The sequence below is a fragment of the Gavialis gangeticus genome, unplaced genomic scaffold (assembly GCF_001723915.1).
Source record: "Gavialis gangeticus isolate Ggan-Ray unplaced genomic scaffold, GavGan_comp1, whole genome shotgun sequence".
NCBI lineage: Eukaryota > Metazoa > Chordata > Crocodylia > Gavialidae > Gavialis > Gavialis gangeticus.
In genome coordinates, this window is record NW_017728992.1 from 132,362,010 (window position 1) to 132,378,077 (window position 16,068).

At 43.5% G+C, this 16,068-nt stretch overlaps 1 protein-coding gene across 4 annotated transcripts in view; it reads right to left on the bottom strand.

Moving 5' to 3' along the window:
• The window catches only part of NCOA2 (nuclear receptor coactivator 2), a 328,149-nt gene that overhangs the window by 153,368 nt on the left and 158,713 nt on the right, over positions 1-16,068 (bottom strand). For all 4 annotated transcript variants that reach the window (XR_002099516.1, XM_019527776.1, XM_019527778.1 and 1 more), the window contains one exon: positions 7,014-7,118. Coding sequence is in view for 3 of the 4 variants with exons in the window: in XM_019527776.1 (XP_019383321.1) it covers positions 7,014-7,099 (86 nt within the window). In the remaining variant the exon portion in view is untranslated. The remainder of the gene's footprint in view (positions 1-7,013; positions 7,119-16,068) is intronic.

The following is a 16,068-nucleotide window of genomic DNA, read 5'->3' on the forward strand; positions in this document are numbered from 1 at the left end:
CCGGATTGAATGGTGGCACGTGGAGATTCTTTCAGGATAGACCTTGAGAGAATTTCCGAAGAAATGAAGTGGTTTTGAGTTATAGGGTGAGGGCAGACAGCAAATCTTCCACTTTAAGAAGGTTTTCCTTCTGGAAGGCTTCCAACTTTGGAACAGGATTTCTCACAGTCCTAGTGAGCACTCTCTAATAATAGTTTTTAGCTACCTAAAATCCAGGTTAAGTTTGGTGATTTTGTATTGAGATATAGAATTTATCCCTAGTTTTGTGATATTATGTCAGTAAGTGTCAATAGTCAAGTTGATATTTGGCATACAATCACACAGCCAGAACCTGTCAGGGAATAATTATGTAATAAGGATCAGTACAGCTGTCCTATTTGATTTTTCCTATCATTTTGGGTATCAAAAGGATTGGAGGAAATGGATGAGAGGGACAGCTGGGCTGTGCTGTCTGCTCCAGAGAGAGGGCTGGCCCCAGCCCTCTGCTCCCTAGCTGGAGCAGTGACGGCCGGCTGACAAGTGGGTGGAGCAGGGCAAACCCAGCTGAGGAGGCAGAGCAGTCTATTGGAGGGTGGGACTGCCTCCCCTCCCCACCCCAGCAAACCCCAGCTGGCATCTGGGGCCAGAGAGGAGGGGTTAAACCCCACTTTCCCTGCTCAAACTTACTGCTGGCTGTGACTGTGGACTAAAAATCCCAGACACCTGGAAGCAGGAAGAAGTGATGAGTAACCCTGCAGAGTCCTGCTGTTTAATTCTGGACTGCAAATCCCAGACAGCTTGAGGGCATTAGGAAATAGACATGAACACACAGCCAAAAAGCCATGCTCTGGTGCCTGCCCTCCCCCCTGACTTCTGGCATGAGCCACTGCAAGCATGTGGCTGCATTTCCTGAATCAAAGGTAAATGCCTGTTCAATTCTGTTTCAATTTAATCTGTGCTGTTTAAACTAACCTACAAAGACTGAATCAATTCAGCCTTGGGCTTTTTCACTGTCTGCACCTAGCCAATCTGACTGAAGCCTGACAAAGGTGGTGACTGGACACTTCCCTATTGATTTACATAATATATTACACACATTACCTGTGAAGATCTATGAAATGGAATTCATGAAAGCTAGGAGGATTGTCTCAAATTTTAGGAATTTTATATGAAGACTCACCTCCTTCTGGAATCCATATATTGAAAACAGATCCAAGGAAATAGCCTAACCTATTCCTGATGCAACTAATATGTACCTTTTAAAGTAAAAATGTGGGGAAGTTTACTATTTTTGACAATTCTGTGCATTCCTCCACTGAGTTAATGAAGGCAGGATACAAGATGAAAGTATGTACAATCATGAATTTAATGTTTTGTAGGTTGTTACACAGACTTCAGCCATTCCTCTAATGGATGCAGATGGATGTCTCACAATTACAATACAGGGCCTCAATGTAAAGGCAGATGTGTATCGTGGTTGACAGATTTTGATGCTGGACTCAAATTGAATGGATAAGAGTGACTCGTTCTGGAAAATATGCCTTGATGATCTGATGAATTCTCTTGTCTTTGATGGCTGATGTAATGATTTGTTGACATATATCTTTGAACACCTAAGGCAGGAGTTTAGGGCTGTGGTGAATTCCCAGTAGGAAAATCTTCTGTTTGATAGATATGGATTGATACGAGTGCCTTTTCCTTTCTTAACCGTGTAGCCACCACCACTTGACATTTTGTGACTCTTTCTGATGCTGTGAAAAGCTCAACTGTACCTTGGATTGATAAAAGTCGGATCATACAATGAATTGGAGATACTTCCTGTGCGCTAGATGGATTGCATATAATTCTTACATGTCAAGAGCTATGAACCACATTCCACTGTGGCTATCAACTGTAGAAAATGGTTAAAATCTTCCAAGAAAATCTGTTTTCCTTCCTTGGAAAATAATCAGTAGGTTAACAGATTCTCTACTGGGTCTAAGGCTGATATCAGAAGGCTGACTTCTCAAAGCTGGGAGACTAATAATATCAAAGTGGGCCTAACATTTTTGAGCAGTACTAGGGCCTGCATAATTGATAAACATGTCAGTGTCTTCAAACGTAAAATATTCTATGATATTTTGTACATGTTGGGATACCTAGCACCTGAAGCCATGAAGCCCTTCTCATCTCTCTCATAATAAAACAGCTATAACACACTAAAACAGTGATTCTCTACCAGGGTGCTCTGACAAACACCTAAACAGGATTCACAAGATAAACCCAGATATTTCAAATAGTGTCAAAAACATTTTGACTTGTTGTGGTCCTTCCAAGTTCTTTGCAACAAAACTCTTCTATTACTTTTCCATAGTCAAGAAACGAGTGAAAGCTGAGAGCTGGTATTTCTTGAGGTTGAGAACCACTACTTTGTTAGGAGAATGAGGGCATCACAAGAAAGGCAATACTTGAAGCCTGATGACTTTGAATATGCCTCTGACTTTGATGACTTTGAACCAGGAGGAGGTGGATGAGGCCTTTGTCAACTGATAGAAGCTTCCAAATCACAGGACCCAGTTCCCATGGGGGGATTTTAATTAGGACATCTACTGAGAGGGAAATATAGCAATGCACAAGCAGTTCAGCAAATTCTCGGGGTGTGTTGGTGATAAAATTTTTTGATGTATGTGGTAGAGAGACCTACCAGGTAGGAAGCTCTTCTCAACTTTCTGCTTATAAACTGGGAAGAATTGAGAATGTGAAGGTGGAAGGTAACTTAGGTGACAATGATACCTAGTCAGATGGCGGCAACATAGAGAAGGATCTAGGTCGCTTGGTAGATCACAGACTTAATGCGAGTCTGCAGTGTGATGCAACTGTACAAAAGGCAAATATGGTTTTGGGCAGCATCAACAGATGCAGCTACATTAGGTGCAACACACAGGAGGTAACAGTGCCTCTCCACTCAGCATAAGTTAGGCTTCATGTACAGTATTATGTGCAGTTTTTGGCTCCACATTTTAAAAAGGACATGGAAAAGTCAGAGAGGGTCCAGAGGTGGGCAACAAGTTTGATAAAGGATTTGGAAGGTAAGTCATACGAGGAAAGGCTGAAGGAGCTAGGCATATTCAGCTTGCAGAAAAGTTGCTTAAGAAGGGACATTAACAGCAGTCTTCAAATACTTGAAGAGCTGCCAGAAAGAAGGAAAGCTTCTTTCCTCTTTTGCTGCAGACAATAGGAAATGGAGCAATAGCCTGAAGTTGTAGAAAAGTATGTTTAGACTGGACATTAGGAAAAATTTCTTCAGCGTTAGGACAGACTGCCTAGGGAAGCTGTGGACTGTCTAATCACTGGAGGTGTTCAAGGAGAGGCTGGGCAGCCACTGGTCAGGGATGATCTAGGCATAGCCGTGCCTCTGTTCTGCAACGCATATTCCCCATGAATCTGGGCTTTAATGGTTGCTGAATCGGACTAGGAGGGAATTCCACATGCACCCCCCTCCTTCCTCCCCCAGCTTTCTGCTAGATGTGTCAGGGGTGTTTGTTTTTTTAAGCCTTCCTCAGGGACAGTGGGTGTTGGCTGCAGCCAAACCCAGGAATTTTGACTTAAGTGTGCCAATGCTCTTGCTGGGACTTAAAGTTGGAGGCTTCTAGCTAGAGGGACTTACCTCTCTACTGAGGATCAGAACAACTGCAATATTTGGGGTCAGGAAGGATATTTTACTCCATGGTCAGATCGGTATGGACTGTAGGGGGTTTTGCCTTTTTCTGTAGCAGGGGCACATGGCCATCTTCCTGGGATCTCTTGGGAGCGTATTAACAATCTTCACAGCAGCATGATGTTGACCACTATGGTCCCCTTGCTTTACCTGTGGCAGGTTAGGGTGTTGTCTTGTGTTGTGTCAGGGTTGACTGCATAGGTTTGCTACAAGGTTAGAAAATTAATTTGTACAGGGTGATTTTGATAGGGATAATTCTGCTTCAAGCAGGGGTTAGACCAGATGTCCTATGGAGGTTCATTCCAGCCCTAGTTCTCTATGATTCTCTATGACCACAAAATGATAGAGTTCAAGTTCCTACGATAAGGAAGAAAGAAGAGTAGCAGAATAAAGACACTGGACTTCAGAAAAGCAGACTTTGGCACACTCAGGAAACTGGTGGGCAGGATCTCTTGGGAGGCAAGTCAGAGGGGAAAGAGTCCAGGAGAGCTGGCTGTACTTCAGAGAGGCTCTTTTAAGGGAGAAGGAGCAAACCATCCTTAGAAGGAAGAATGGGAGGCCAGCCTGGTTTGACAGCAATCTCTTCAAAGATCTGAAACTCAAAGGAATCCTACAAAAAGTAGAAACTTGATTATAGCATTAGGGAAGAGTATAAGAGTATCACAGGGAAAAAATCAAGAAGGCCAAGGCACAATTTGCAATGCAACCAGCAAGAGGTATAAAATGCACTAAAAAGGTATTCTGCGACTGTCAAGAGTAAGAGGAGGACCAAAGAAACCATAGGTCCCTTATAGAATGCAGAAGGTAATCTAGTTACAGATGCTGCACAGGAAGCTCAAATATTTAATTTTACTTCACTCTTCACAAATGGGGGCAGCTACCAGATGATCAGTGCAGTCATCTTTGGCAGCAAAGACAGTGAAAGACAAATAGCCTACAGTAATGGCAAAACAGGTTAGGGATTACTTAGAGTAGCTAGATGCTTTCAAATTGTCAGGGATAGATGGGATGTACCCCAGGTTACTAAAGGAACTAACATGTCAATTCCTTCAGTATCCCTATCCAAACCATCCTATACAAATCTATAAACAAACGGACCTAAGTCAGTAGAAACCCTAATTTTCTTCAATTTCTATGAAACCATCCCAATACATGAAGTATGCATTGAAGGGATGAAGTCACGAAGGCCAAAGCACAATTGGAGTTGCAGCTAGCAAGCAATGTGAAGGGTAACAAGAAGGGTTTCCATAAATATGTCAGTAGCAAGAGCAACAGTCTCAAGCTGTAGCAAGCAAAGTTTAGGTTAGATATTAGGAAGAATTTTCTCTCTAGGAGGGTAGTTAAACACTGGAACAGGTTACCCAGAGAGGTGGGATCACCATCCTTGTGGGTTTTCAAGACCTGGCTAGACAAAGCTTTGTCTGGGATGATCTAGTTAGTGATGGTCCTGCTTTGAGCAGGGAGTTGGACTGGATGGCATCCTGGGGTCTCCTCCAACCCGGATTTTCTCCGACTTCTATTATGTAATTTCAGAGCCATTAGCTACCCTCTTTGAGCTCCTGTGGAGGTTGGGTCAGGTCACCAGATGACTGGAAAAAGGCAAATATCCTGCCGATCCTTAAGAAGGGGAGGAGGAGGATCCAGGGAATTACAGACCAGTTGGTCTGACATCGATACCAGGGAAGATCGTGGAGCAAGTCCTCAAGGAATCTATTGTGAAGCACCTACATGAGAACAAGGTGTTCTGGTGCCTGAGTCCAGAATGGATTGATCAAGAGCAACTCATGCTTTACCAACCTGGTTTCCTTCTGTTAAGTTGACAGGCTCTTTGGATAGGGAGAAATTAATGGATGTGATATACTATGAGTTTAGCTACGTTTTTGACACTGTCTCACATGACCTTCTCATTAACAAACTAAGGAAATACAGAGTAGATGAATACTGTAAGGTGGATATGTAACTGCTTCAAGCAGTCATCAGTGGGTCAAATATCTAGTTGGGAGAAGGCATCAAGTGGACCTCTCAAGAGGTGCGTCTAACATCTTATTGTTCAACATCTTAATTAATGATTTGGATGATGGGACTGAGTGCACACTTAGCAAATTTCCAGGTGGAAACACCAAGTTAGGTGGAATGGTAGATACTCTAGAGACTAGGGCTACAATCCAGAATGGCCTGGAAAGACTGGAGAAATGGCTTGCAATCAATCAGATGAGATTCAACAAGGACAAGTTCAAAGTCCTGTACCTTGTACAAACACAAATGCATGCACAAATACAGATGGGGAATGATTGGCTAGGCTGCAAGTAGCACAGAGAAGGTTACAATAGACCATAAGTTGAATATGAGCCAGCAGTGGGACTCCTGTTGCAAAAAAGCCAACAGCATGCTGGGTTATATGAATAGTAGTGTCACTTTCAAATCAAGGGAAGAGATTCTTCAGCTCTGTTCAGCGCTAGTGATGCCTCATCACTGTGGCCAGTTTTGGGCCCACACTTCAAGAAGAATGTGGATAGATTTGAAAGAGTTCGGTACAGAGCAACAAAAATGATTAGAGGCCTGGGAAGCAAGACTTATGAAGAAAGGCTGAATGAATTAGGGTAATTTAAATCTGGAGAAGAGAAGACTGAAAGGGGATTTGATAACAGTCTTCAAATACCAGAAGGGCAGATTGAGCTGTGGCAGTAGGGGACAGAAGTAGGAGCAACTGCCTCAAACTGCAGCAGGGGAAATTTAGGTTGGTGAGCAGGAGGAACTTTCTGATTATGTGGATGGTTAGGCATTGTAACAGGCTACCTAGTGAAACTGTGGACTCTATCCTTGAAAATTTTCAAGAAAAGTTTGGACTGTTGCCTAGGATGGTTTAAGTCAGGGACCATCCTGCCTTCAGTGTGGAGCTGGACTGATGAAATCATGAGGTGCCTTCTAGCCCTACTTCCTATGATCCCATTCTACTGAAATGCTGGTACAAAATGTTGAGGGGAAAAAAGTTTTGATTTGTTTTGTCTTACAGAACAGAATATATTTAAGGAAAAGCTTTTTTAAAAAGTGCTTCAAGGGAGAATTTTTAGGGAACTAGACCCTAATTAGCTACATTTTATAGAAGATTCGCTAAGTGGTAGCAGCCTGGTTCTCTCTCCCCATCACAGGGAACAGCAGTCCAGACAGGGGCAGATTTAGCCTAACAGCGTGCTGTTCATAGCTTCTGATCCAATGCACATAACAGGCATTTGCAACTGCAGTGTTATCTACTAGGACAAATACTTAAATAAAAATACTTAGCATGTATACACTGATGTATTTTTCCCAAAGGTCTTCAAAACTTAAGTGGTCTAACCTGGGTCCAAGCTGATCAGGACATTCCTTTCGCTTCCTTGACTCTGCCCTAGATGGGTCAGAGGAATTTTCTCCCATCCCACTCATCTTGAACACATATCAGCAACTGAAAAAAGAAACAAATAATGTGTTTCAGTAGAAGGAACTCATTTCTCTTATACTTCTCAGTGACTTAGTCCCCATTCCCCATCCCCCCAGCAACTTTATTTTTACCATAAAGAGTTGCATTTTACATTTGCAAAGTGCTGATATAATTTGTCTGAAAGATGCTACACAAACTAAAATAATGCATTTGTGCCCTTACAAAATTATACCCAGCTGTTTACTTACAGAAAGTTTTCTGATGGCCAATTAAACCACTATAATGGTTTTTTTGTTTTGTTTGGTTTTGTTTTTAAATCAGCAGTATGATGGTAAGACAAGACAAGTAAATTTTGTGTTTAATTGTGCAAGGTTAAAGCAGAAGAGGGAAGAACAATGTCAACCAATAACGTGTCAGAAATTAAACAGTTGTCATAAAAAGGCAACACGCATAGCTTTAGTTAAAAGACGAAAGCCTCAAGCTTTCACAAGTGCATGAACAATATAACTGAATTATGACATCAGCAAGAATTGGATATCTCCAATAAATGCACATTCAATTTTGTAGATAAAGAGCAATTAAATCTACTTCATAGGACAAATTATTTGCTAAGCCAATATCAATTGACAATTGTTACAATAGGACACAAAAGCTCCAAACAATGATCAGAACTGCATTGTGCTAGGAACTGTACAAACATGTAAGGTATTTATTTCCTGTCCCAGAATACTCAGGTAAGTGCAATATGCAATAGGTGGAAAATCAGATAAGAGACAGATGAGAAGATAAGGACGTAAAATGAATACATTATGGATAATGAAGTGAGTCTCAGTTCGCCACCTGGAAAGCCACCGTCAATTTTGTAGGATCATGCCATAGATAAATTTTTCAAAATAATCTGAAAGAAAACATTGTAAAAAAACCAACCTCCCTCCTCTCCCCCCCCAATGGTATCTTCTTGTTCACCGATCATGCTGTGCAAAGATTCCAGTTTTCAAAGTATATCTTGTTACATACAGAAACTAGAGATGTTATGGAGATGCCTTATCCATAAGAAATGCCCACTTCAAGTTATACACCACTGAAATCACATTTTGATGGACTTAATGAAACTACAAGCCTCATAAGGGCCCTCTGTATAGGTGAATTTTATCTCAGTACCTAAGACTGAGACAAGAGACTAAACCTGCTGTATAGCAGCTTCTTACAGAGCCTTGAGAATTGAGATATTTTATCTTGCTACTTATTGAGAAAAGAAAAAGCAGCTTAACTCTGCTACAGCTAGTTGCTAGGCTCATTTCCTATAAAAAAACCAAACAACCTAGCTATATGGAATTTCTAACTTTTTTGTTTTCAATGAATGGATCCAGATTTACAGGATGCCACTGTACCAACATCTCAAAGGCATTTTGTTACTGCAAATGAGCCAGACTTCATCCCATATGGATTTGACAATTCGTAATGTTAGTTTGTATGCTTCAAGGTAAGATAAATAGTACAACTAAACTATGAACATTTAAAGTAGCCCCCCCGTCAATTGTTTATACAGGAAATAAATTTTTGCAGCATTGTTAAATACTGTATTCATCTAGCATTATATATATAAGATTATGCAGTATACAATTCCTCAAAAAGATCACTTTGAAAAATAATTATCTCTGTCAATAAGAAAGCATTCACTCAAAGAATACAACAACGATTATGCAAGATCTTTAAGTAACTCTCCAACAATGAATTAAAGTGTCCCTAAGTTTCCTGTACACAAAAAAATCCACAACATTTAAAAGACTGTCCTGAATGAGATCTAAAACACTTTGCAAGACTTAAAATACATGTTGCTGATCTTGTTCTCATGAAATATTTATAGGAAAAAAAAATAAAATTAACTGTGTGTAGTTTAACATTTCCAAGGATCTCTTTTGATTATTTATAGGTGTGGTGTGTTTCCAGCACAAGATAGCTAGAGTTCTCCCTCACTAGTTCTTAAAGATTTTTGGCTTGGTGAGAATCTGTTGGGTTTTACAGGGAAACCAACCTTTGTGCTCCTTACCAGCTTCAGTATTTTGATGAACTGGACAAGGAATTCCCCAACCTTTAAGTATGATTCACAGCAGAAATGTTTTATTGTTTTTATACCCAACAGGCTGGCCAAATGTCTTCTTAACAAGCTGGAATCTAGTTAGCTAATATTTTTGGAGAAGCTCAACTATAGGTAAGTGGTTTCTTTTTTCTAAGGCTGCAGGTCTACAGTTTGAGATGAAGTTATATATTGCTGACCAAACCTCAAAAGATAATATGGTCAGGCTCCTGGTTATCCACTTCCTTATCCAATTTAAAAAAAAATGGTTTTGCTTTTCTTTTCTTTTCCCTTATGTGACTGTATACTGTTTTTTTTTAGGAATAAAGTACTTCAAGGAATACTTGAGTTTTTTATTGAGTTTATAATTCAAACAAACATGAACATTTCTGAAGTGGTTTAATATAACTTTGAAGCACTTCACACCTCAAAAAGAAAGTGTACAATCATATAGGTTTGGCCAGCAATATATCACTTAGACTGCTAACAAGAAAAAGATATATTTTCTGTATTACTCTGGGACTGAAGATGTGGAAAACACCTATTAGCAAACTGGCTCCAAAAGCTTGTTTATGCAACTAATCAGAAATTTTAAATAACCTATTGAAACAAACTCTCTTGTGAACTAGTTTAAGATAGGAAGATCCTCAAATTACAATGTTTTCCCTCTTAGTATGAAGCAGGTCTCACCACTAAGTGAATATTTGTTTCAACTCTAAAATAAATGAGGGTGAAGGATAGCTAAAAGGGAAGGGACATATAATCCCTTTCCACTAGGAAATTAAAAACTAGCTGTTCAGCACAAGACCATGAAGACAAAATACGATACCAGCCATATTAATATAAAAACAGATCAGCAGTTTTCTTTTTAACACCTGGGCAGAGATATGGGTCACTCGCCAAAAAAAGAGACCCTGAAATATCATAAACTCATCTTATTAAACCCAGTCAGTCAGGCTACTTCCATAAAAATAAACTCAGGATTTCTTATCTTCAATCCAGATATTCCCTTTTAGTGGCAATGGAGCAGGTTATCCTGCTGAATCACTGCGCTTGTCAGACAAACATACTATATTGCTTGGAAAAAAGGTTGCTCAGTAACTGTTGCTCTTCAGATGTACCGTCTCTGTGTATTCCTCTCTTGGGGATGCATGCATCTTGTGCACCAGCACCTGGAATTTTTGGCTAGCAGTGGCCACTGTACTATGTCTGCAAACTCAGGGCCCCTCTACACATGCAGGTAAAGATGCAATGGGTTCTAACATGCAATCTATACAATCGTGCCTCCTGCCATGCTACAAGGCACGCAAGACAGGATGTACAATGGGATCATGCAGGTTCCATCATTTTATACTGCCAGTGCAAGTGGAGCCTGGGATCACAATCCCGGACTCCCCCTGCACCACCTCCCACAGCTGTGAACCCCATGGCTGACAGAGCTCAGCAGGGCTCACAAAGCTCCTGGCACTGCCCCGACTGTGAGCTCCACAGCTGACATCAGCTGCAGGGTTCACAGTGGGAGTTGCAGGACTTCCAGTGGGAAGAAAGCTGCCCTACTGCAAGCCACATGACCAGCTATGCTGCCCACATTGTGAGCCCCACAGCCAACAAGGCTCAGTTGACAATACTGCCATCACTGTGAGCCTTATCAGCTGCTTGGGCCACTGGTTGATGGGGCTCCCAGCCACAGGGGAGCACTTAGCAACATGTTCCGTTAACAGCTTGCTTAGAACAAGCTACAAAGTTATTAACCGTTTTTTGTGGAATAACTTTGTAGCGTATCACTTGTTTTATCACGCCATTGAATACTGATGTGTAGCTGGGTCACAACTTAAGGTGCGATTACCTGGTTAATCATACCTTAAGTGTAACGTGTAGAGGGGGCCTCAGTGCTTTCACACTCATTCCCAAAGGCATAAAAAGGGCAGAGCAGATTCTCAATTCCTTTGCCAATTCAGAACATAGGTGGCAAGCAGAATCTAGGCACAGAACTACCATCATCATTGCAAGTTACCATTTTTTTCTTCTACAAGTGCTCTTCTATCTGTACTCTACCCTTGGTGACTTTTACACAGTAACTTGATCCTAGAGATGCATCCTTCAATCTATTTAAATACTGATTGTAATATAGCGCTGCCTCTATGAACGCAGGTAGCTTTTCTACAAATGTCAGAAATAGGAATACTTCAGGAAGAAGCTGCATAGATCCTTGTGGAATAAGCTGTAACCTGACTGGGAGGTTTTCTTCTAGCTATAGTTCAATACAATCTGAGATCAGTGGACCTATGTCTTCATTTCAAAGCATTCCATAATCTAGATCCTGAATATTTACTCCATTCAACTGCATACTCCATTCAACTGCATGAGCAAAGACTAGGCACTTTCCAAACATAATGCATTGTATTTATCCAAACATAATGTAAACCATCCATCAATGCTCATTAAGAAGCTGGTGCTGTGTCAGTACTGTAGTATTAGCAGTCCCATGACTGACCAGCTCCTCTCGTTTTCAAGGCTTCTTATATGACCCTTTGACAGGTGGTACCCTTCACTGTTTCTGGAACAGTTAAAGGAAGTACAGTAAGTTACAAAGAAGTATGAACTTGTCTGGTTTATGCTCTTAGCAGATGTGCAGACAACCAGAGTGTACTATAAGGAACTGGTCTTGGTTTATGTAGTTAAGTAAATTGCACACTAATGCAGGGGTGGTCAATCTACGCATGTGTGCCACAGGCAGCCTTCGTGTGGCGCACAGCAGACTGGGCATGTGGCAGGTAGAACAGAAAATAGAAGCAGACTGGGCAGCAAGAACAGGGCAGGTAACAAAAAGCAAAGCAACAGATCAGACAGGGAGCAGAACAGCCAATAGGGCAAGGAAAAGGGATCAGAGGGGCATCTGGAAAGGCTGTAGGGCTAAGTTGTGGCATGCCTGCTAAAAAGGTTGGCCCCTACTACACTAGTGGATATAAGTGGAGTACTGTAGCTCCAAAAAAGAAAGGTTCTTGGCATAGCCAGTGTGGAGTTTCATTTCACTTTCATTCTTCTGAGGCTTAGGAAAAGAAAATGGGTAACTGAATAGGTTGGCTCAGGTCTGGCACCACCTTAGGTAGACATTACTGATACAGTCTAAGTTAAGACTTTGTCATAGTTGAAAACAATGTATGGACAGCCTGCCATGAGTACCTGTAATTTCTTTATCTGTTGAGTTTCTATAATTGTCACTAAAAAGTCTGTTTTCATGCAGAGGTGGTATGAAGTATCTGATGCTTATGGTTCAAAGGAGGACTCCATCAAACCAGCTAAAATGTCATTAGGCTCCTAGGAGGAAAAGGACACCTGTAATGGGGAAAATACAAGTATAAAACCCTTGAGAAATCTGCTAGTTGTCAGAATACAGGGTGACCTTGCATAGGAGAGGGTGAACTGATAGTGCTGCTAGCTGTACTCATAGAGATAATTGAAATCCTGACCCTCTTAATAAAGGGAAAACATCGAACAGCATAGGAACATCGTATTTTACGTGGGATGATGATGATGCTCCTCCCAAATAGTGAACGTTTTCTTCTTGGCCCTTTTAGTTAGCTGTTGTGAAGATTTTTCTACTCTGAATCAAAATCTCCTGAACATTTTTGGAGCAAAATTCCTCCATTTTAATTAATCAAGCAATATCCAGGTCATGAAGTAAAGCAAAACTGCATCTGGATGAAGATCTTTCTACTACTCTGCAAAACTGTAAGCAGACTTAGAAGTACAATCAATGGAGGTTGGATGTCAGCTAGAGTTTCACTGGGTCTGTGTACCAAAACTATTTAGATCAAACTGGTATTATTAGTATTGGCATAATCTAAGATTTTGAAAAGGGTTGTGTATGCCAGATGCTACTGGCACCAGAGGGGTTACATGCAACCCTCCCAGCTCCCAATGCCCTCCCCGTGAATGGACAGGACACTGTGACAGGAGTAGCCAGAGACTTTTAGTCCCTGAAGCAAGTAAGACCTCCTCCTCACCCCCTTGACTCCCTCTCTCATCACCCAATCAACTCCAGTGCTCAGCTGAACTTTCGTTCCCAGTCCCACACCACCACCCCAGCAGGGTTTGCCAATGGAGGAAACTATGTTAATTATTAGAGCTATGTAAAGCTTCAGTTGCTGATTTGATTTGGAGGAGATCTGGCCCGATTCGGAGGTTTGGGCATAGACCAAACAGCTGCCTCCAGCTGGTAAGCCGGTTGGGTTTGGGGGAGTAGGGAGGGAAGAACTGGGGCTGGGGTAAGCTGCACAGCCAGGGTGGGAGGGGTGTTACTTGGAGAGGGGAGTGGGAGGGGCGGGGGATGCAGGTGCGGCAGCGCCGGGACCAGGGGTTCTGCCCTGCTGCCGCTTACCTGGCTGGGGCAGGGGAGGGCAGGATGCAGGCATGGCTTGCTCCAGGCGGAAGAGGGCAAGCAGCAGCAGGGCATAGCCTCCACTCCCAGCACTGCTGCCCCCACATCCCATGCCCCCCGTGGCAGCTGGCAAGCAGCAGCAGGGCAGAGCCCCTGCTCCCAGTGCTGATGCAGGCATGGCAGCACTGGGAGTGGGGGCTATGCCCTGCTGCCACCTGGAGTGAGCAATGCCTGCATTGTGTGCCCCCCCTGCACCGGCTGGGCAAGCGGCAGCAGGGCAGAGCCCCTGTGGCTCCCCCTGCCAGGGCAAAGGCAGGCACAGCCCGGGGAGCTGCAGGAGAAGCCCCCATGGCTGCTCTGACCGGCCATATCGCTTGCCTGGCCCCAGCTTCCTGGCATTTAAAAAAAATAGCCCTGCACTCACTGGCTGCAGAAGTGGCGATTGGGGCCTATGGGGGCTTCTGGCAGAGCCCCATTGCTCAGCATGGGGCAGTGGGGGGTAGTAGGAATTGCCCCCTCCCACTGCCTGGCACCCACACAGCAGCTGCCACATGGCATGCGTGCAATGTGACTTGGCAGGGTGCTGGGGCTGCACACTGCCAGGCTCTGGTTGACACGTGGAGCCACCCCAGCTCCCAGGTAAATCCAGCCGGCGGCTGGGGAATCCAACCAAGGGCTGGGGAATTGAAGTGGTTCAATTCCCCAGCTCCTGGCTTGATTACCCAGCCCCCGACTGGATTTGCCTGGGAGCTGGGTGGCTCCACATGTCAACCAGAGCCCACCACTCAGCCATAGCGGCCCAGCTCCCTGACAGCACACAATGCCCTGCTGAGCCACGCTGCACCCGTGCCATGCGGCAGCTGCTGCACAGGTGCTGGAAGGGGCGGAGCTCTGCCACAAGCACCCAGAATCCCCATTCACCACTGGTGCAGCTGGTGAGTGTGGGCTTTTTCTTCTTCTCTCTCTTTTTCTTTTTTTTTTTTTTTTTTTTTTTTAAGTGCTGGGAAGCTCGGGCCAAGTGGGGGCTGGGCAGGGCAGCCATGGGGGCTTCTCCCACAGCTTCCCCCACCTAGGGAAAGGCAGGCACAGTGAAAGGAGCCACAGGAGAATCTATAGCCACCCGGCTGTGCCTGCATCTCCCCAGCCAATCTGAAACACCGAATCTCTCTGAATCAGCACCAAATCTTCCGAATCAGACAAATAGATTCAGGACAGTGATCCCAATCTCTGAATCGAATCACTGTCCTCCAAATTGTGTGAATCCGAATCAAATACTTCCCTGTTTGCACAGGCCTATTAATTATGCCTCTGGATACAGGGAGAGGGGACTTGTCTGCTGCTACCACTGTCCCTGGCTGACCCAAGAGCAGGAGCCCCAGGGCCACTCCTTTCCTGATCCAGACAGAGGTTATGGCAAGCAGCTGCGCAGGGCACCCTTCCTGTTCCTGTCCCAGGCCAACATGGGACACTTGGTGGAGTGGCCAGGGATTTGGTGTAGATAGGGGGAATATGCCCTTGCTGCCACTGTCCCCAGCTGGGCCTCCACCCAGCAGCTGCTCCCCACAGCCACCAGCAGGAGTGGGGCAGAAGCGGCCCTGGTGCTTCCTAAGCTCCTAGGTCAGCTGGGGATAGCGGTGGGAGATCCTTCCTTCCTGCATTTGTTCCTTGGTGTCTCCCATTAGCCTGTGGGGCTCCAGTTGACCCTTGCACCCATTTCCCATGCTCTAACCTCACTTCCTTCCCAAACTGTGCAGGGGTCCCAGCACAGCATGTGAAATACAGGCAACCCCCACTTAACACTGTTTTGCTTAGCACTATTTCACTATAATGCTCATTTTAAATTGATACCTGATTTCACTTAGTGCTCAGCGATTTTCATTAAAATGCTCGCGGTCACCATCTTGGGTCATTAAAAACAATTTTGGTTTCGCTTAACACTCGTTTTGCTTAACGCTTGGTTTTTCTGGAATCAATTAAGAGCGCTAAGTGAGGGTTGCCTGTACACAGAGGAAGTATGATGCGAGAATCTTTTAAGTGCAAGCATTCATTGATTTTTGCGGCTAAATAGATCAGAATTTTCACAGAGACGATCTTCAACTGTCTTCTATACTTCTGGAAGTTCTCCGTGATTAGAAGAAGGATGGTTGTCACAGCAGTTGCACTGACCTTGCTGCGTCTTTTTGTTGCCTAAAATGAGGTTCATACAAATAATTTTTCCTCAATCAGATTTTAATTCCTCTTTCCTATGACACCCTGTCCACACAGCCTTCATGGCAACTATGGACAGAAGTCTGATAGTTGGTCTGATTGTTTGGTCTAGTAGTTTACAATAGTCTGGCTCTTCTTTTCAAAGATATCCAAATGGTTAGGTCCCTTCCCCTTTAGGACAGACTTGGAGCTTTGTTATTCCATGTAATTGGAAGTGACCCGGATAGAGGCAAGCATAAAAACACTAAAAACTTGAACAAGGAACTTAGTATCTCCTATCTTCTTTCTTTGACACCAGAGCTACAGTG